Below are 23593 nucleotides of genomic sequence, written 5' to 3' on the forward strand. Positions count from 1 at the left end.
GGCACTACGCTACAAGATTGGGGCACACAATTCTGTGCTGTGTGGGTGGTAGTGAAACACAAGTGTACTTCTTACAATGTTTCAGTGTTTACGAACAAAGGAACTGCAGACAGCCCATTGAGCTGCGTCTGGAGTGCAGCTGAAGTGCAATCGGTAGTGGACATGACAGGGACATGCCAACACATTGACTGTTGCATCGAGAGCTCCAGTCTCTCTATCTTGCATGTAACATGTGCTTCTTCTTCTTGCAGGCAGCCGTGCTGTGTGAACAGGTGTAACAAAAAATGTAATTTGCTGCCGCCAACCACAGCACAGCACACGATACTGGGAACGACTACGAGCAAGCAAGCCAAAGCGCTAAGTCAAGAGCCGTCGACTTGAGCCGTCGAACCACACCGCTGCCCTAGTGACTTTTGACCACAACAAACGAGACACGCAAGGCGTGTGCCACACACAAGACGCGGCAAGTGGTTTGGGTAGAGTGCAGAGTGTTAAGCTAAGAGAGCGCGCAAGGACAATGTCCAACGAAGAGAACGATTCTTTGGACGACTTGGGCGCTGTTGCGGGCCACGCTGCTGCTGCTGCTGCTGCTGTTACTTCGACTGCTGACGCTGATGTCGACGTAGCTGCTAGTCGAGAGCCACTGCCAGTGCTCGGCGGACAAACAATGGCACAAATTAGTTCGAACTCGCAACTCGAGGGAAACGTTTCACCGACACCAACGCAAACGACGACCCACTTTGATGATAACGATAACCATAGCCAGCAACTGAGCAACGCTATCATCAACGGCAACCACAATCCAGGCCACAGCAGCCCCACCAAGAGTCTCTCGGCACGTGGCAGCCGCAACAACAACTCATCAAGCTTTCAGATTCAATCGCATAATGCACGCTACGATGACGACAACGACGATGATGATGACCTAGCAGCTGCTGAACAACAAGCTAATCAGGTTGCTGCTGCTGCTGCTGCTGCTGCTGCTGGAGGGACTGCTAACGGAGCTGGTGTTGCTGCCAGCCGTGGCGCTGGCAACGTACCCGACTATTGGCAACAGCGCAACGGAGCTGGGTCCGCAGGTGCGGCAGCAGTTGGTGCGGGTGCGGGTGCGGGTGCGGGAGCTCAAAGCGGCCATCAGAGTCGCGCACTCAGTCCCAGCTACTTGGATAACATGAGCGAAAACTCGGAGCAGCCGCCAGTGGTGCCGCTAGTACGTTCCAAGTCGCGTCCGGAGATCTCCAGTGCAGCTGCCTCCAGATATTCGCATCTGTCCTATTGGAAGGCACGTCGTGTGGTCTTCTATCGCAATGGCGATCCGTTCTTTCCGGGCGTGGAGCTGCGCTATCGTCCCGGCCGCGATGTCACCTCGCTGGACAATCTGCTGGACAAGATATCGCCCAAAATGGATTTGCCACGCGGCGCACGCTATGTGTTCTCCATGGACGGCGATCGCAAGTATCATTTGGATGAGCTGGAAGATGGCGCCTTCTATGTGGTCTCCTCGTTCAAGGCCTTCAAGGTGAGTGCCCATAGCCCGATGCGTGCTTAATTGTAATACTTAATTTTAATTTTTTACCACGTTGCATTTTAGAGCACTAAGTGTTGCTTTTCACGTCAACTTTACTGCAAAATCAATAGAAATTTGAATATTTTGGTATAATTCCACAAACATATACAACATAAGTGTGTGTGTGTGTGTGTATACAACTATTTACGCTGCTGTTGGGTTTTTGCGGTCAGCGTTCTACTTTGGCCTGCCAACACCAACTTCCAACTCCTACTCGGGGCTCACTTGGCCTAAAAACTAAAGAAATGTTCACTTTTGTTTTTGTTTTGCTCCGTTTTCTTTTACTCGCAAGCACATTTTTGCATGCGAGGCACTTTCGCTCACTCTCGCGCATGTGTGTGTGTGTGATTTGTTTAACATTCGTGGGAGTTTACAAGTGTTTGCGATTAGCAGCGATTTAACAGCCAGAGCGTGGCTAAAGAGAGTGGCGCTTGGCTTTTTAAGAGCGCGCTAAGCTGTTGCTAATGACAACGATAACAAAGTAATCGATAGAAACGTTACAATTGTTGCGCTTGCAGCAATTCAAGTGCAAGGACGCGTTCATTATGCAGCAGCTAAGACAATAGACAAGACAAACTTGAAAATTGAAATTGAAATTGAATCCAATTGGCTTGAGATGTGCGCGTAGCTGAAATTCTAGCTGAGTACACACACCCGCACACCCCCTCCAGCAGTTCCCAGCATGTCCCAGCGCAACTATTGAAAAAGTTTGCATTTCCCCCTAGATAGGGCGGGGGCGGGGCGCGCTGCTACGCATTGGGAAGTCATGCATCCATAATCGAAAACGACAAAAGCCATGCTCTAACTGGTCCTTGCATGCAGGATATGCCTTTGCTTGTTGGCGCACTTTAATGCACTCTCGAGCCGCGCTGCATTCCAAGACAAAGGCAACGCAAAATCAGCCAAAAGCCACTGCTCGCTACAAACATACATATGTATATGTGTATGTGTGTGTGTGTATTTGTGTGTGTGTGTGTGCTTTGGTGAGGCAGCTGCACACGCCTTTGCCCCGTGGCTGGTAAACAAAAGCGCAGCAAGAGACTCGCAATGAAATCAAAACTTATGACGAAGGCGCCGGCCACGCAGCCAACAGCCGCAGGCGCTGTGCGCTGTGCGCTGTGTGGAGTGCGGAGCGTGAAGCATGCAGCGTGGGCTAACAAAAGGCAACAATGAACAATGCAGGCACAAGCCAGGGCTGGCATAGAAAAAAGCATAGGCAACGCCCTCTTTAGTTCGGTTGCCCAAATAGCGTCAATTTAAAAACTTGTAGCGCTTTACTTAGGCAAATTAAAACGGGAGTGGAATGGGAGTGGGTGGCGCACTGAGCAGCGCTAATAATATAAATTAATCGAGCGCCATTTTTAGTTGGAGCAGCAGGCGCGGCACGCAAACTTTGGATAGCGAGAACTGTTTGCCAAATCATTTATGATAATTTATTCGTCATGTGCAGTGTGCGTGACCGGGAAGCGCGCGCAGCTCGCAGCTCGATTTTGGGTGCAGCAAATTGCAGTCACCTTGTTAGCCCCCAGGAGGAGGGCACAAGGTCAGGGCAAGCAATCTCAATAATTGTTAGCATACATTCGAGCGCTGAATGAAGCCACTAAGCTAAATTCAATCACAGCTGCGCATTTAAAACGAAATAAGGCCAAGACAATTGAGAACGCTGCCATAAATATGCCAAACAGGTGCAGCAAGCCAATTATGAATGACAGCGAGCCAGCCAGATCGCATGTGTAAGCCAAACTGCAGTGCGCTTGGGGTGGGGGGTTATTTAAGGTGTGCGTGTGCAAGACTTGGCGCTGCACCCTAAATAAGAATAGAGAGCGAAAATGGCCAGGCCACAAGAAATTAAGATTTTTGGCGCAGACGTGCGCCGCATGCCAAAAGCGAAACCTCTGCAACGAGCGCGCGAGTGCAGCACGCAAGGTCAGCAGTCGTGCCCAAGAGTTGGGGCAGCAGCAGCAGCGCTGTAATTAACTGCAAACAAGCCCGCACGAGCGGCCTGGGCTGTAGCGTGGCGGGGCTTACGAGATTTGACGTCAATTATATTTTCTTCGTTGTGGCCAAAACAAAAAGCCACAAGAATTATGGCCATCATGCTGCAGTGACATATGAGCGAGATTACAACAACAAACACCAAAGGCGAAGCATCTGCCGCTGCTGCTGCTGTTGATTGCCACGCCCCCAGCCCAACAGAGACGCCGTTTGATGAATTTCGCAGCCATTTACGTGATCCATGCGCCTTTCGTTGCTTCTGCTATGGACGCAAATTGCGCATTCGCCCGCCCAGAATCTCAAACGCGCTACGTTATTAATGTCATAATATGCGTATGACGTCACCTGCATACGTGTAGCAACTATATAATGCATGTGGGCGTGTGGGTGTGTGGGCGTGTAATTTGGCAGACTCCTGCTAATGATTTTGGCATTGTGGCCACCACAATGAAAATGCCATGCGAAGTAAATCAGATTCAATTAGAAATTGTTGCACGTATCTGCTGCAGTGCGATAAATACATAGACATAGAAATTTATATGCTTAACCTACTATAAATTGCGCTTAGACTTGCATTGCAATGAAAATATTTAGCACATAAGCTGCGTGGCTTAATAAGAAATGCTGCAGGTTTGATATTGAAATTCTACAAAAGTAGCCTTAACTATTTCTAAACAACTGCAATGCTGTTCATCAAGTCGCTATAGCAGCCATTGATGCAGCTTTATGACTAAAACTCAATTCGTATTTCAGCAACAAGCAAATCAGCTTGCAATTTATTTTTGCTTATAAAACTTTTTAGTCTCTATCGTAGTCAAAGCTGCACGCCCTTAACGAAAGTTGAACAAACTGTTAGGACAAATTGTCGTTCAGCTTGTCACAGATTAGTGAATGCTGCTTGGCCTGCATTGTTATTGCTGTTGACTTAGATTATGTCGCTCTTGCTGGATGGGACATGTTAATCCAGGCATATAATTGCCAAAGACTGGCCAACATTTAATTAATTTACAGTATCTCAAAATACAGCAAACGAGAATAAGTGTGGAACACAGACTGTTAATGTGTGTATGTGAATGTGACAATATGCATATGAGGCTATGTCTGTGTGCGTGTGTTTCAAGGGCCTTAAGGCGTTCGCAATTATGGGCAAACATAGCAGCATAGACTCAATTTGCCTACGTAGTCAGTAGCTAAGCGCCTATCAATATTACGCATACGCCACATAGCCGGGCGCATTGACTTGGAAATTGTGACCCACATGCAGCTGCTGCTACTGCTGATGCAACAATTAGGGCCATGCCTAGATTTTGACAAGGCATTAATAAATTACTCGCCTGTCACTTATGAGCTCATTTCTTGCTATCGCAAATAGTTGCACATTCTATTGCTTGTGGTGTATGCACAGCCAAACCGCTGACAAAATAACAAAATTATCACCCTTTGTGAAAATATGTTGTAGGTGTTGGAAAAACACATGTGCAACAGCAGCCAGCTAAACGGACAATAGGACACGCGGCGAGCCGCCGACAGCAACCAATAATAACAATTATTAAAAGCAATGGAACACAAATTAAAAATAATAAAACCCACAGCAGCAATCAACAACAAAAGCGTAATAATAACAATTCGTATGCGCACAGTGGGCAACAGTTTCAACTGCTGTGGGAATAAATGTTCAAATATTTATATTTATTATAGGGATTATGTGACTCAACTGAGAGTTAATGCTGCGGCAATTCATATAGCTTTTAATAATCTTAAAATATTTTAAAATGAAACTTCAGTCTAACTCTAAGAATTTCAGAAGCAAAACAATTTTATTTTTTATTTATTTTTATAACTGTAGGCTTAAAGTTAAAACAAGCTTCAGTGGAGGCAGCCTTAGCTACTTATTTATTTATTTATTTTCTTTATTTATTGTGTGTTGCATATGAGAAAATAACTAAATAAATAATTTTAACAACACTTAAATTATTACATAACTTGAGTAAAGATACTTCGCAACTGTCTACTGCCCACACTGGCTGTGTATTCAGTATTCAGCATAATGCGCATTCCAAAATTTATATTTGCTACTTATGTCTGTTGTGGATTCTATCCGATTACAGTCGGTTTTGCGCCCATTGTGGCAGAATCAAAGGGCAACCGCCATACAACATACAACATACATTTAATCGCATACATATATATATATAGATAGATATAAACAGCATAATGGAACTCACCGTGTTCGGTGGGGCAAAAGCACTCTGCGCACCGAAGGCGACAGAGCTGCCGGACATTGCTGTATAAACATGACAATTTAAAACGCATTACAGTGTGGCAATTAATTAAACTGTCATTGGTTGCAAGATTCAGAATTGCTCGCGTGCAAAGAGTCAAAATAAATTGTAAACGCGCAACAGCAACAACAACAATAACAAAACCAACAACCACAAAAACTGTGCGCGTTGCATTAAAAGCGTAGAACAGGATCGAACGGTTCAGTGGCCAGTGGGTGATGCTGTTGGCTGGCAGGCAGCATAAAGCATTGTGTAAATTTATTGAATTGTAAAAAGAACATATATCAGCAATTTTAATTGCAGCAGCGCAACATCAACAGCAACACGGTGAAGAGCGGCGACAACAACAACGAGACGCAGATGCGTTGAATAAATATCAACGGACAATTTAAAACTGCTGCGGATGCAGCTATAAAACTTTATTGACTCGCCGATTGCCCTACATAAAAGCCAACACGGCTTATTGGCGCACACACACACACACACATACACGAGACAGGCAGAGTGATCATTAGCCTGTTAATAAATACACGTTATAAAGACGTTGCCAAGAAATGAAAGCCCCACACATATATAAATGTTGTCTAAACACAAAACAGAGCCAATTTTTACGCGTTGAGGCGAAATATAAAACCAACTTGGCAAACGTTGCAAACTTTGTCCTTTGCAGTTTATGGCAAGCCGCAGAGACCAGAAGCGGCAGTTGCCCATAATAACAGCAAGCACAATGAATGAAAAGAAAAACTTAAACCAGCGCCAAACGACAGTAATTAGAAATTGTCTTTCTTTTTGTCGACGTGCTGCTGATTCTGTTTTGTTTGCCAAGTGAGTGGCCAAAATGGCAACGGCAATGGCAACAGCAACTGAAATAAATGATCACAAATTTTATACAGCGACAAAAGCCAAAAGCACCTAAACTGTTTATCCAATTTAAGCAGCAAAGCGAAATTTGCACAATAAATAAATTATGCACAGGCGCTGCTTCAACCCACTCCCAATGACTACAGCCGACTTGACTCCAGCCCCCATCAGAGTTCAGCACAAGCGGCTGGTGGAACTAAACTGCAGTGCCAACGATGGCACCAACGTCAATGTGCCCAACTTGGCATCATAATTTCATAACTGTAAGCCTGACGTCAGGGGATTTGTTTAAACTATGCAAAACAACTCAATTCAACGGGCGCGGGCGCTGAAAAGTAGGCAAGCATTTTCTTGCCGCCCCAAAGCGCAGAGCAATAAAACACAGACAAAACGCCAAACGGTGTCGCCTCCAGTGGGGGGGAATAGTAGCAGCAAAAGGGGGTAACGGGGGTAAACGTCTTCAGCTTGAATTGATGGCGCTGACTACAAATTCGACTTGTGTGTTGTGTTTCATTGTGCGCTAATGGTGAAAGTTGTCAAGCGGCGGCCCACATTGAGGGCGGGCGCTGGGGTACACTTCCGTTGTTGTTGTTTTTTTTTGCTTTCGTTATTTTTCTACTCAAACAACTTTCGCTCTAAAATGCGAGCCAAAGACAAGGGAACAATTCAGCAGTTTGCAAGCCACTTCAAAGCCATTGTCTACTCCTTAAAAGCCACACAAACACAGCTACGTAGCGTGTTCTAAAATTGGCTGCCAATATATAGATTTTTGTATTGATTTTTTCAAACAGAGCAGGGAATTAAAATATTGCAGATGTGAAGTTTGCTACAAAGTTTTAGTGATATACGACGCTTGCTTATATTTTTTATAACTATCACAAAATCCGTTGCTGTTTAGCCTGTTTGGCCCACAGTGCGACGACGTCCGACAGCCGACATATTGAAAAGTTTTAGAATTTGCAAACAGTTGTGCCGCGCTGTCAACCACAAGCCCCAAGATCGTGAGCTGCCCAAGCTAAGCTAAGCCGAGGCGGCGCAAGTTGGTCACGTTGTGTCGTCAGCGCCATTCCAAGTGTTTGTCGCGTCGCGTCGCGTCGCTTCGTCTAAAACTTATGAGTTTTGAAATGAAAACTAGTACAAACGGAAATGCAATTGAAACGCCGCCATTGTTGGCTGTACGTACGTGTGTGTGTGTGTGTGACAACCGTTGTTGATGGTTAACGTGTCACCATCACCGTCAGCGTCATAGTCAGCGTTAGCGTTAGCGTCTCCTTCAGCCTTAGCCGTGTGTTATGTGTGGTTGGGAGGGGGGGGACTGCGGCTGCGGCTTTCATATAAAGTTTCATTCCAAGCTATTTGAAAATGCCATTAGACCATGTAGCACAAACAGGCGCACTGCTTGTCACTGCCACGCCCCCTAGAAAGCCACTGTGTGTGTGTGTGCATGTGTGTGTGTGTTTGTGGCTGCTACTCCTTTGGCTTGCTTGTTTGTTTGCTTATGTTTATGTATGCGCTGCAATATTTTGCGCCATATTGTCGCGCTGTGGTCGAAAGAGCTCAAAACTTTTCAGCGGACATGGACATAGGCGCCGAGCATGTAGAAAAGGCTAAAACAGTCTAAACTGTGTGACTGTTTGAAGTGCGCGGCGTTCGTTGGTTACGCTTAGCAGATTACGTATACGCATGATACGTGCTACGCTTTCTTCTTGTGCTATTCGCTGCTGTGTTCAAATCTAATTTCCTAGGCACGTGATTTAAGTGCCTGCAAATGATTTTCTCAAGGCGTTGCCCCCTGACCATATGATTTACGAGTGTACTTACGACGCATTGCAAGTGTAGTAGTGTGTGGCAGTGACATTAATTGTATTAGCTGTGATAAATGCTTTTTTATGCGCTCCATATGCTGTCGTGGCGCAATTTATTCAAATTATTAAGCCAACGGCCAAGCAAAACCTTGACGCATAAATCAGTGGCGCCTCGCATTGTCACGTGCTCTAAATTCATTTATATTTGTAGCACTCGAATTGTGCCAAAAATAAGTCAAAAATTTAGGCTAAGTAGCCAAAGCAGCGCATAAAATAATTGCCCAGGCACATGTACGCCGAGTCCAGCACAACGGAGATGACCACTTACCCAGCGAGTCGTGAGCCGCCACCCGAGAAGGCCACATTGCGTGATTTTTGGGCCAAAAAGTCGGCTGTTAACGCCTTTCTGCAAACATCACATGTAAATATGAACAAATTTGTTTCATGCACCCACCAATCGATTGACCTTCAGCTGTTTCAATTGAATTATTATGGGGTCAACGCCAACGCATACATTGCCAAGCTACTGCTACTGCTACTGCTACTGCTACTGAATTTTAATTGCACTGATTAAATGCATAAATGATTCGAGACTTTGCCAACTGCAGCCATAAATTGGCAATGCTTGACTTTTTTGCTTCAGCAGCCTGCAACCAACATTTGAAACTCACACAAACTTCTGGAGCAATAATTTAAACATTTGATATGCAGGCGTAGGTTTTCAAGCAAACATATGTATGTTTATGCTTTGCATATGTGTGCGTATCCTAGAATCGGAATAACATGCAGGGCATATAGAAAATGAGTTGTAGCATTGAATTTGAGCAATCAAAGCGTTTAGCTTGGATTAAGTTGTAAACTTTCTGAGTTATAATTTTTAAGAAATATTTCTTTGCTTTGATTCATATATTTAAGCATAGTACGAAATTGAATTAATATTTTTGTATTTTAATTAAATTTTTTAACTAATTAATATATGCAAAATTAATTAGTTGACGCTACTCAAACATTCTCACTTCATTTCTAAGTATTAATGAATTTTTTTTTAACAGTTGTACAAAATTTAGCACTGAATATAAAGCTGAACTTTTCATATAACTGCGATAAGCAGTACTTATGCGTAATAATTTTAAACTGACTAACTGAGCTTGACTTAACAGCATTGAATTTGAGCAATCAATAAACCTAAAAACTTTCTGAGCTTTCATTTTTAAGATACATTATAATTGTTTGTTTTTGGTTCTTATATTTTAGCATAGTATGAAATATAATTAGTATTAATATATGCAAAATAAATCTCGAACATTCTCACCTTATTTTTAAGTATGAATGCATTTTTGTTGAACAGTTGGCTATTGTACAAAATTTAGCATTGAATATAAAGATGAACTGAGTGCGATAAGCATAACTTTAAATTATTGATAACAAGGCGTACTAATTTTAAATTGACTAATTATTATTTTAAACTGATTTAAATTATTGATAATAATGCGTAATAATTTGAAACTGACTAACTGAGCTTGACATAATATTCAAACTAACTTGCCTAATCATTTTGTATGCCCAAGAACATTTTATTGTATTTAAATTTGAATGGAAAAACTTTGCTGAATCGCAAGTAGCAGCTGCTGTGCTGTTTTATAAATTTCTACTGCTTATATTTTAAAAACTTAGTTTTTTAAACATATTTTATTTGAATATTCTTGGCAGTTATGGACATTTGCATTTCTTGATCAGATTATGTAGAACAAGGACATTTGCACTTTGTTAAACATTGTTGAGCCACATTATGCATGCATACAAAAGTTTTGTGTGTGTGTGTGTGTGGCTAATAAAAATTACAAATTCATCTTGCGGCACAACAAGTCAAAGCTGCAACAGCAGCATATGCAAGCAGGTTGCATGCTGGACGGAAACGGAAGTCAAATAATTCCGACACGTATGTCCACGCCACTTTGCAATGAAACGCACACAAAACGCAGAAAGAAATATGGCTTCGTACTGGAATATTTATGTGGGCATAAGAGCACACGCACACACACACAAACACACACACACATGTACGCAAATATGTGTGCTGTACAATGCAGGGCTGGCAAGCAAAATATTCGAAACTTTGCATACGTATTAAGATTCAGCAGCGTCTAGGGTGAGGATACATCGTTGACTTTAGAGTGTAGTGTGTGGCACATTACGTTTGTAAAATCTGGCACACGAATGCAATAAATCAAGACACACAGCACACACACACATACACAGCACACACACACTCACACTCTCACTCTCTCTCTCAGTCAAATGCAGACATAATTATGTTTATTAGTAATGCAAGCGCATTGCCAACTAAGAACTATGAAAATTATTAGGGTCACAGCTGTAAAATGATATTTCCTTATTAAACCAAGCACCACTACATGCATATGTCCTTGTGTGTGGGCCGCGGCAAGTCACAAATTATTAGTGTTGTCAAATAATGAGGCAAAGAATATCAAATTTGCATGCAGAGTGTGTGGCAAAGACTTTTAGTTATTGCCAAGGGATAACAATGCATAAATTTAATCGCAGTGCCAGCAAAAGGATACTCAATCCTTTACTCTAGGCACACACACACACATATGGAAAGAAAGTAAACTCATAAAACTGTGCTACAGTTTGGTTGGGGGTGCAAATATTTTTGTTGCAAAATGCTGATGATGCACAGCTGAAGCCTCCAAGGAAAGCTACACTGAGCTGCAAGCTTCGCTATTTGTCTGCCCAAGTGCTGCAGCTTAGAAGGCGTGGGCGTGTGCGTGGGCGTAACTCCTACCGCACTATTACAATGGCATAATATATTGGTGTCTAAGCCAGCAAGGACAGTCGCTACAGTTACATACGTGTTTGTATGTGTGTGTTGCCCCTTGTTGTTGCCACTTGCATGTTGACGCGTCGTCTGTCAGACATGATGAAAATAATGGAGCAGAAAACGTCACACTGACTATGCTAAAGACATGCTTATGTATGTAGCGTGTGTGTGTGTGTTAACATGGCCGAAACGTCAACTTGCCATGCCTCAAATGATTTACTAAAGTTGGCATTCCTACGCGTCCTGCAGCACTCATTAACGTGCCAGGAGACGTAGCCTGGGGACACGATATGCAATTAGGCGTAGCCGACCACTCCCACCCAACAACCGCAGTGGGCTACACAAAAATATTTAACACATTCATCAACAATTTGTCAGCATTATGAAAAGAAAGCACAAAACACAGTCTGGCGCTTTTCGTATTGTAGTCTAGGCAATTTGCATAACGTTTATGGCACAAAAGCTTCAATGTCAACGCCGTGAAGAAAAAAGAAGAAGAAGAAAAAAATATAAATATGGCGCCTGTAATTAAATTCAAATCAGTTTGTAAATTTTCGTTACAGTATTTTTTGCATTAATGCCAGCAGATTGTTTTCTTACCCCCAAACAACTCGCAACTCTGAGCTGAGCTGAGCTGCGCTGAGGTGTCAACAAGGCAAAGCAGCCAGCGGCAGTTGTCAATACACAGAAATTTAAGCGGCATTGTTTAAATTTTAATTAAGTTTTCTCTCAGTGTACGCATATTTCAATTATGCAGCTTTGGCATGTGTGCCGTGAATTTTGACAGCCCCCATTTCATTCGTTTAATTGATGTGCTGATGATTAAGTCCTGCAAACGGATTTGTCAATGCCATGAGTCAGCCAACTGTAGTTGATCTCATTTAGTAACAGCAAGTGGTTTCAGCCAAGTTAATATTAATTTGTCACATGCGATTTAAACAACGACTAACGACTGCGCTGACCTCTGGCAGCAGCAACTTAAAATAATAAAAGGGCCACCATTAGCACAAGGCGCTCATGCAGGAAATAATTAAAAATATAAGCCACGCTCTCATTTTATAAATCATAAAAAATTATGCTTTATATGCGTGAGGCAAAGAATCTACAAAAATCATAACCACAAACCAAAGCAAAGCGCTACACAAAGCGTAAGCGGGGGGGGGCAAACATTTCTTAGGTCATAAGAGCACCATAACCACTAAAGGGGTGCCCCAGTCCTGTGGCCGGCGGCAAGTTTCATGCATTCGAATAATTACGAGAAAGCCATAAACCTCGACCTCTTTCTTTTGAGCTGTTGAGTGAGTCGTGGCTACAACCAGCAGCAGCAGCACGACTTTTTATACTGTGCGTTTGTTTTTTTTGTTGGTCAAGTTGTGAGCTTGAAATATTTACACCTAAAACAAATAATAAATGCTGAAATTATTTATACACGCACGCACACACGCACACGAGGCTGTTGCTGACATCGATGTGCCGATGCCCGATGGCCAATGGCCGACGAAATGGCGGCGATAAGTCAACAGCGATGGCTGCCGCTTCCGCACGAATGTTGCATGGATATAAAAATGTATATAGTATATATATGAGGCCTGTGAGCAATAAAGTAGAGAAATGTGAGATTGGCATAACTTGAAATAATAAAAACTATGGCACACACACACACACGCAAACAGGTTATGAATTTACTTGGCCGAATAAAAGCTTTAAAAGCCAAATAATGGCAATAATGGTTAGCATCATACAGCCAGCCAACCCCCACTCGCTTCCTCTCCCTCTCTTCCACTCGCTTTACGCAGTTGTAGCCAAAGAGTTTTTGCTCTTGTTGTATGCAAAACGTGGGCAGTGGCAAAGGAAATTGCGAGTATTATTATGACTTTTATTAATTTTGCCTTGCCTTTTGCCCCTCCCCCCTCCCCACTCTTGACTCTATTGTGCTTTTGTTTCAGCTCCACTTCGTATAAATTTTTTGCGCGCTCAGTACGAGTAGCGTTCGCCGGCTAAACGGCAACGTCTGTGTGTCCAGTTCAAGTTTTTCACTAAACAACTTTGCACGCACCCAGCAGCAGCAACTGAAACTGAAGGCGCAGCAGTCTCTACTTGGCTTGCGTTGTGGCTTTAGATGTTTGATTTATGTGCAAGGAAAAAACTTTAAATTGTGTGCTTTGCAGTAATCATTTTGCCACGGCATAAAATCGGTAAAGTTTTATTAACAAGTTATGGCAGCGTCGTTCGCTCTAAGCTACAAAGGCAAAAGTGTATATCTGTGTGTGTGTGTGACAATAGAAATTGAAAATATGTGCACCAGCCTTGTCTGAGTGTATGTGTGTGTGTGTGTGTCGCTAAGCTGACCAGCTTCATAGTTTTTGTGAGTTATTTGGTCGAGTCTGTGTTGCTTTTATGAGAATATTTTGAATTCCATAAGCGCCAAATATAAAATAGCCACAGCCACGCATACATGCATACAGAGCTATATCTATGTGTGTGTGGCAGCATCATTGCAATCGTTAGGATTTCCAACGTCTGACCATTGTTCAGTTGTTCTTGTTGTTTCATTTTCACTCGTTGATCACTGACATGCTTATTGTTATTGTTATGTTTGTTTATACACATAGAATGCACATCAAATGTATCTGCACCCACACGCACACACACAGACATTACATCAACACATGCATACACTTGCAAAAAACTGAACTACAGTTGCAGTTTTTCAATTGATTTGCATTCTCTTTTGCAATTGCATTTTCATTACTGCGCATTGCCCTTTGCTCATTAATTAAAACATTTTCTTGTGCGCGCATTTATGAAAGAGAAAGAGAATTTTAATTATGATATCAATATCAGATTATTATTTGCAGCTCCGTCTTGATTTCACATAATTAAAACGAAGTCAGTCAAGCGTTTGCATCAGCTGAATAAAAATAAGCCCAAATAAACTAGCCACGCCTTAAAAAAAATATATATATATATATGAAAAATATATTATTTGTAGTTTTGCAAGCTTTATTTGCTTTTGATTTCATTATAAATATATTTACATGCATATGCATAAAGTTTACAAACTAATCGAGTTGCTCGCTAAGCATTTTAAACTTATAAAATATTTAAAGCTCTGAAATATGAAAAATCTAATCACACTGCTCAACACTATTGTGTGGCATTGACTTCATATTTCTCTCAGTGTAGCTGCATATTCCATTGCATACTTGTGTGCTTGTTTATTGTTGTTGTTGTTGTTGTGTTGCTTGGTCGTCGTATTTATTGTCATACGGTTTACAGTCCGGTCGTGTTAGTGACACAATTGATTGGAAAAACATTAACATTGCTCTCATGTTTATGTGTGTGCATGTGTGTGCGTGCGTGTGCGTGTGTTGAAACGTGCACAAAGTTAAGTTGATTGTCATGTCAAATGGACGACAAGTGTTGCCAACTGAATATTAGAAAATGTTATATAAATACAAGTGTGTGCATGTGTTAGGGGATGTCTATGCGTGTGTGTGTTTATCATGAATTCAGTTTGCATTTCAACACGCTTTTCCACAAATGACTTGGAAATCGAACGAACAAAATTGATGACTTTTCAGGTAGCGCACAGCAAATGCCAACAAAATCAATTTCATTCAATTAAAGTCAACGCCAGCAGCTAAGACAATTTATATTCGCCACAGCAGCAAAAGAAACAGGGCAAAAAAAAAGAAAAGCACACACAAAGTACCGCAGGCACTGACAGCTCAATAAATTTCGATTATAAGCACACGAAGCTTGCCAATTTAAAATCTGTGAAGTGAAGTTCAAACCAAAGACTCAATACAAGTCAAGCCAATTAACACACTACGAGCAATTAGGCAATGCGTATGAATAGGCCTAAAAGCATTGAGCTAATTATGCAGCATTAATATTTACTAAGCAATCAAATTGACGCATCAATGCATAATGCAGCGTAGAAATTGCAACAAGCAACAGCTAATTAATAACTATGCACAAGTTGATACAACAAAGAGACTACCCAAGCAATTTCATTCATTCATGAGGGCAGCAACAAAAGAGAATCGAATGTGCTAAAGTACGAGCAAAGGCCATTGGCGTAGGCAGCGATATCAACTAACAAATACTACATGTGTGTCTTAGCTTGTGTGTGTGTGTGTGAATACAAAACACAGTCGACATGGTAATAAATATCCATATAAGCCACTTCAAAGTAAAAAGCAATAAGCTAAACTAGCGCTCAACAACTTACAGCAAAGCACAAGAGCAGCACAGCGGAGTGCCAGAGACCATTCGTTCTGGCCGGTAAATACTTACACACACACACACACACACACACACATACAAGAGTGAGCAACATATTCAGGGCAAAATTGTTTGGTATGCATACCAATACCAATGCGAATAGCAATTCCAAGCCAATATCAATACCAATGCAAAAGCCAAAGGCAAAGAGCGAAAGTGCCAAAGTCGCTGTAACTGTGTTGGTGTGTGTGTGTGCGTGTGGGGAAAACCCAAAAGCACTTTTATACACACATACAAACATAAGTCGCAGCTCGTAAACATAGCCGAAGTGTCGAAACTCTTGGCACAAGTGAAAGTTGTACACAGTTAAGTTTTTAATTGCAATATATGATCGATATACAGCTGGATTAAGTTTATTTTAAGCAGCACAATGGCTGCGCTAAAGCGCCACTTAGCGGCGAGTAGCGGCACTACTGCAGCTAATTACCAACACTAGCGTAAGTTCGACTCGAGCTCGTGTGCGCGGCTTGAGCGTTGGTTTGTGCTGATATCTAAACAATAAATACAGTTACACACACACACATATATGTGTGTAGCAATTTGAATATGCTTTATGTGTGTGTGTGTACGTTTCACGCCATGAGCGTGTATAAATATTAAAGTTTGCTTGTTTGTGCCTGGTCAGTTCACGTTGAATAGCGTAACGTAACGTAACGGCAACGCTACGTAAACTTAAGTCGTGTGTGTGTTTGTGTGTGTGGCATGACAAACGGAATGTGTAGCTTTGGATTTTTGAGTTTCAGCCACTTTGCTGCAGTCGCTAAATGAACGTCAAGGAAACCGAAGCTAAATGCGAGTTAAGCGTCTGCCGGTTACACTAAGCACATGCATTACAGCTATATACGCGTGTGTGTGTGTGTGTGTGTTGCAGTTGCATAAGTGCGCCGAGTCCTAACTGCGCGCGCCAGTCGAGAGCTGGGCAAGCAATCAACTAATTTAAAGTGCTATTAAATTTAAATGCTTTCAATTAACTCACTTGAAAAACGCAGGCAACCGGCAGTCAACGCTTAAACGATATAGAGCGGGCGAGAAAACTACGTTTATTTATTATTAACTTAATGCCTGAGCACTGCTCCTTCAGGCGTTTGCTCTCTCTTTCTAACGTATTGTGCTTGTTGTTGTTGTTGCTGTTGTTATTGTGAAGAAAAACTGCAACTGAATTAAAAGCAAAAGCAAAAAGCCAAGCTGAAGTGCGCAAACAGCCGCACCTTGTACTACCCCCCAACCCCCCTCCCCACTTCAGCAACTCATCAGAGGCTAAAGCCAAACTTTCGCTTAAATGTACATCGACGAGGATAGCGAGGAAAGTTCGCCCTTTGTGATGCTCACATCGCCGACCAAGTCTTGGGTCAGTGTAAACAATGAAACCGCCGCCACTTGCCACACACACACACACACATACATCCATCTATACACCCACACACATCTCTTAATTTCACATTTCTCGTTCTTTTTTTTTTATTCCTTTTCTCATTTGACGTACACACAGTGCAGCAGAAAAAATAAGTTGGCAAAAAGTTTAAATGACTTTTGTTGTTTTTCTAAGTGTTTTTTAATGGTCTACGTGTGCAGGCTGTGCAGCCACTGAGCCACTGAGCCACTGCTGCTGCTCAACGTGACGTATGTGCAATTTTTTGCCGCAATATGTTGCTGGCCCCGCGCCGACTGTCGCACAAGTATTTTGATATTTAATTCAAATTGATCGGCAAATTAAGACAGCTGCTCGCAGTGAGCGAAATAATTTGTTTAAATTTACTGCCGCTCTTTAATACGCAGGCAGTTAAAATTGTAAAATATGCACAACAAAATCTCGTTTTGTTTACAAAACATTTACTTTGCCCCCAACTATGGCGTATTTATTTGTTTACGGCAATATAAAATTTATGGCCATCGGCAATAATAATCACCACGATTACGGTTAGTGCCAGCGTCGTCGTCGACTCATCTTAAATATGCGTAAAATGGCAACGCTTGAGCCTTGACTTGGGCGGGGGTTGGACTCACGTTATGGCTTCAATGAGTTTTCTGCGAGGCTGCACGTCAAACGACGAGCGACTTTGAAGTTACGCCTATGTGCTCTCTGTCCAGGCTAAAAAGCTAAAGCTGACTCCACCAAGTTGCTCAAAGTTTAATTGAGCGCGTAATTTAAGCTTTGGCTAAACGACTAGTTGCTAAGTACCTAGACCCCTTGAGTGCGCCCAGTCAAAGCAGCGCATTTAATACATCGACATGCTTGACATGAGCACACAAAATACATGCAAAACAATTTTTAGGCAAAGGAGTGGCCACTTGGGTTAAATTTTAATCTCGGACAGCTGCAATTTCAAAAGAATTGTCTATTAACAGCTAAACACATCCATGTACTTTATAAATACATAAATCTAGGCTCAGCTTAGGGCTTTCAATCAATGCTCCAAACTTAGCGCCATCCGTCTTGTAATTCAAATGACGAGACAGGCGGTAATTTTGCTGGAACAAGTGCACCCAAGGGCCAACCAAAAATATTAGAGGTTGGGCGCACAAAATTAGCTCATCCATCATTCAAATGTCTTAGTAAAGCAAAAAAAAAAAAATCGATTTTAGGCGCCCCACACTAAGCGCTGGCCTAACAGATTTTTATGCTCTCAAGTAAATAAAATATATAAAATATGTTTAATGAGCTACGCAAATGCAAAATTCTTAGAAATTGTAATTCGATTTATTACACTATTTACAACTGATACAAGTGCAGTGCGCTTCAAAAAATACGTATACGCAATAAATTTGAAGCATTCACTACATACACTAAATAAACAAATTAACACTGTAAATTAATTTAATATAATATGAAAATCAATACTTGCATATTTTTTATTTTTATTTTTAAAATTCTTAGAATTTGTAATTGGATTTATTTCACTACAAGCAACGTTTGCTTCAAAAAATACGTATACGCAATAAATTTGAATCATTTATTTTAATGTGCGTAGTCAACACTAAACAAATAAATTAACACTGTAAAATAAATTAATATAAATTTTTAAAATTCTTAGAAATTGTAATTGGATTTATTTAAAAAATTACGTATACGCAATAAGTGTGAAGCATTTTGTCAGCACTAGTCAGCACTAAATAAATAAATAAACACTGTTGCTCATATTTAATTAAATAATTTAATTATTAAATATGCAACGCAATACTTGCATATTTTTTATTTTAAATAAAGCCAGCGAGCAAAATGAAAACTTAACTTCATTACACGCTGTTGTTACACGAAATTTAACACACACACACATACACACATTCATGTGAGCGTGTGTACATGTGTTTACATGAACGAAAGCCGCCCAAAAACAAAAAAAAAAGGAAACCAAATTAGGTCGCTTTTATTTATCATTATGTGCTCACGGAATTTTTAATTGATTTCATAGTGCATATAATATCGCTGCAAGCACCAAAGGCTATTATGTACACATGTTGTACCACACACACACACAGACACACACACATAGACACGCTGTTTTTTGTGGCAACTGACATAGCAACCAGTGTCAAGCCAATAGAGCAGCCTCATGCCAACTCCTAGTACGAGCCTTTTAGTATTTTGTTGAATTTCAATTAAAAACCTTGATTTTGATTGTAGCCATGTGCACAAAACATTCACACGTACTACATATAAATGTAAATGTAAATGTAGCTGTAGTTCATACTTTTTTGTATTTTGAAATTTACTTTTTGGCTTGGCTGGCAGTTTACAAAACTTGTTTTGCTGAATTGAGTTAAAAGTAAATTTGCATTAATTTTTGCTTGAGTGTTGTTGTTGTTGTTTTTTTAGTCTCAGTGGCACATTGTCGTTGCTTATTTCTCTTCTTTTTTATCATTTGTTTTAAATTATTGTGTATGCGCTTGTGGCCTGCAATCGTAGCGGAAAATTAAATGGAATTGAAAAGCAATTGCTGGCAAACAGAAATTTAAATTTAATTTTCACCTGCAATTCCCAGAGAGCAAACAATTGAGTTAAGTCTTACGCTGGTCAATTCAAATATTGTAAGCAATTTACGTTCATATTTCAACTTTTAACTGCAAGAGAAATTCAATACTTGAGCCACTGCCACAATCGTGTGTCTGTCTGTCTGTGTCTGTGTGTGTGTGGGTCTTGAATATTTGCTGACGATTGTTATCATTTTTGGTGCGTGCTGGAAAGCCATTTAATTAATTCCAGATTTGCGCGAAATTTTCACGAAATTCCTTTCTCTCTCTCCTCACTCATGTAAATATCGTAGCAGCAGCAACGGTTTCGATAGTCAGGTTTCCGCTTTTTATATGTATATAAAAAAAATATATATAAATTACGTATAATACTTTTAACGTTTTTTGTTTGTTTCTTTTCGCGCGTTGCACAGCCCGCCAGCTACGGTAAAAAAAACGGCATGTGGTACGCCTCGCCGGGAAATCAGGGCTGGGGCTCCAAGCCTGCCAGTCGCAAGCCTTCAATAATGGAAGCGGATTTGGGCACATTATCGACCACATCGGGCTCGATAAAACGCAGTGCCGGCCGTGTGATACGCATCATCAATAATTTGGATCATTCGGTGCAGGTAAGTGCAAGAGGCAACCACAGAGCTGCTGCTGCTGCTCCACATGCTCCACATGTGCATAGGTGAATGCATTCGTATGTGCTATATGCTGATATTTATTCTTTTGTATATCTCTCGACCAAAGCGCATCCATCAGCACGAATGGAAAATTGAAAAAACAAACAGTTTGCCAGCTCTGACCAAAGAAACCAACTTTTCAATACACTTAGAGTAGGATACAGCAAAAAAACACAAACATGCACTCAAATAAGCAAACACAGTAGCAAGCTAAAGTTACTAAAGTTTTTTAGCCGATTTGCGCAACGATGAGAAATCTGTTGAAATCTTTATGCGACTTGCAGAGAGAGAGAAAAGGATATTCAAATATTTTGTGTTCTTAGCTCGTACAATATGTGAGATTTTAATAATCTTACAAACAGTTATATTGAAATAATAAATAGACATTTATTCATGATAATCAAATATAAATTTCACAATTTTTCAATATAAATAATATCAAAGTGTATAACAAGCGAAGCTACAAATCAGAATTCATATCTTAATATTTCATAACTATAATATAATGATCATAAATACAGACGAGAAGGACATTTCACAAATCTGACATACCTTCTTGCATTTATTATATCAAAGTGTATAACAAGGGAATCTTCAATTCAGATTTCTTTATATTGATGATCATAATGACAGACGAGAAGGACAGACAGACGCATAATGTACAATCGGCTTTTACAATTCTGACATACCCTCTTGCATTCATTATAAATAATAACAAAGTGTATAACAAGCGAATCTGCAGTTGACGGCATTGCTGAATTATTCGCCTTTCAATTCGTGCTTTGCGCTAATTGCAAATGATTTATCAAATACGTATAGCATTTATGTAATTGGGTTTGACTAATCACCTGGTTATAACCGATTGAGCTCCCTATGCTTTCATCTCTCGATTGGGTCAGTGTATTAACAAAACAATTTATTGCACAGAAAACAAACAGTGCATATGAATTTACAAATACAAATACAGCAACACGCACTCATACATATGCGTCGCCATAATATCGTAAATCGGTCGAATGGCACTGATATTTGAATAAAAGCCAATGCTTTATAAAATTCAGTGGCAGATGTGGCATATGCATAAATGAAATCGTTGAGCAAACAGCACTTTGGCTATTTGGCGTAAGGTTTTTCCGAAAATGTTTTGAATATTTAACAGCTGAAAGTTCAGGTAAACCACCAGCTGCATTTTTCAGCAAGCGCCATATTTATTGTTTTTTATATACGCTTGACTCTTTTTCAATATTTTATTGTCCAGCAGCGAGCCGTTTACATATTTATTTAATTTTGACTGGCATCCGTGCATTGGTGTTGATCTAGGTATTTTTCATTTTCATTTTCATGTGTTCATGTTGCTTTTGTCGTTTTTGTTTACAGCATTTCCATAAAAAATGATTTCAACACATTTAAAGCTTCAGTGAGTGGCAGATTAGTTGAACTTAACTGACTTTGCTGTCATTAAAAGATTTACACATAAATAATTCGCAAATGTAATATAAATTATATGACATAATTTTAATGCGCAAGAGGGTGGAAAGTGAACTTCGATTTATTATTTACAATCAACAACAATCGAAATTAAATTAGTAATCAAGTATTAATATCTCAAAGAATTGTTAACTTTAATCAACTATAATTGAATTTTAACTATTCGATCTTATATTAATTGTTAAGCAAGAGCGCAAGCTTTAGTTTATCAACAAGTCTGAACAATAGAATTGAAAAAGTGCTAAATCAATGATTAAACAGCTGCAAAGTTTAATTGAATTTAATAGGATTTTAATTAAGCTGCTGGCAGCCCTCGCAATCGCAGCTTAATCAACTGCACCAGATCTACTGGGATATACTATGCTATGCACATTAGTATATGTGCACACATATATGTATACAGCGCATCATTAGTGTAGTGGTTGGAATTTTTCAATTTACGGCACTTTTGTTTATGGCTGCTGTGGATTTTTTGATAGCCATTTCGGTTTTTACGCCATGATGAATTTTATTTTAATGGCCACACAATTATTTAAAAACCATAAAAAACTATGAATTACCCAAAGGACATTTATGCAATTATAAATGACATATGAGTAATTTAGACAGTCATTATTTATATAATACGCGGAGTAAAGTGCTTAAACAAAAACAGCAATCAATGCATTCACATTTGACATTCAGAAAGGCTGAGTGGGCGTTGAAGAAGAAGCAGCAGCAACAGTGCAATTAACCTTTGCCTACTTTTTGGGGCCAAAAAGTATTGCCAGGCAATCATATGCAAAATCAATTGTCTGCAATTTGTATTTTATTGTGTGCATGCGATGCCGACACCGACTGAAAAATTGAAGCCACGGCCAATTTGCTGATTTCCGCTGACATACAAAAAAAGGCAAAAAGCACAAGCAAATAGCTCCGCGGGCAAGTGCAAATAGTTCTTGCAAAATCTTTGCGCTTGCCATCTCTTTCGCACTTAGAGTAAAACTAAAAGGCAGCGCAACATTTGCAACTTCTACTATTAGCAATATACGCCCGAAAAAAAAAATATGAATTGGCGTGTAACTTTCACTTTGCTGCAAATATTCGTTGTACGTTGCACGCTTCGACGCCATTGGCAAAGTATTGCTGTTGTTGTTGCAGCAGCAGCAACAGTAACATTTTATGGTAATTTCGCTAAGTGCAACTCAATTTTTTAGCACACTTTGGTGTATACGAGAGAGAGGCACGTGATGTTTTATGAATAAAACTACGTTACATTGTGGGCGACGAACAAAGCTAAAGCTCTTTGCATATGCCATGAGCTAAATTACACTGTAGTGTAGCAGTTGTAGATCTTTCGGCACACACGTGTAAGCTCAGCTTGAGGCTAAGGCCGAGGTCAGCTAGCCGCAGTACACGTGCATTTAATTAGATTGCATTTAATTCATTGAGTGCCAGAACTGGCTTCAATATTCGATTAGTTCGTGTGCTCGATTTGGCGATCGATCAATGGGTCAGCTCGCTGGCTGGCGCTTTGCTATGCAAATTCAAGCAATTTAAGCCAAAGGAAATTGCTGTGCTCGGCTAATAGAGTTGAAGGGCCAGTCAAGGCCAAGGACGACAGCAAAGTTTGCCAAAAACTGCAATTTCATGCGCCCAAAACCAACGTCACAACTTTAGTCTCTGCACTGCGGCTGTTGTTGTTGTCCCTGTTGCTGCTGCTGCTAATGCAAATGGAAGCCACAAGAAATGGCTGTGCATAATGGCAAGCTACTTAGTAGTCGTCCTGGCTGTCTGTGCGCTCTGCTGCTAAATAATATTCGACAAACTAAAGTGCATTGCTGAACATG

At 40.6% G+C, this 23593-nt stretch overlaps 1 protein-coding gene across 1 annotated transcript in view; it reads left to right on the forward strand.

Annotated features, from left to right (window-relative positions):
* Nucleotides 1-570: 570 nt before the first annotated feature.
* LOC108601098 (echinoderm microtubule-associated protein-like CG42247) overlaps nucleotides 571-23593 on the forward strand; it is a 29955-nt gene continuing 6932 nt past the window's right edge. Inside the window, exons 1-2 of the mRNA XM_017989013.2 lie at nucleotides 571-1519; nucleotides 20025-20219. Coding sequence (XP_017844502.1) covers nucleotides 668-1519; nucleotides 20025-20219 — 1047 coding nt within the window. The 5' untranslated portion in view covers nucleotides 571-667. The remainder of the gene's footprint in view (nucleotides 1520-20024; nucleotides 20220-23593) is intronic.

Source organism: Drosophila busckii, chromosome 3L, assembly GCF_011750605.1.
Source record: "Drosophila busckii strain San Diego stock center, stock number 13000-0081.31 chromosome 3L, ASM1175060v1, whole genome shotgun sequence".
Taxonomy (NCBI): Eukaryota; Metazoa; Arthropoda; class Insecta; order Diptera; family Drosophilidae; genus Drosophila; species Drosophila busckii.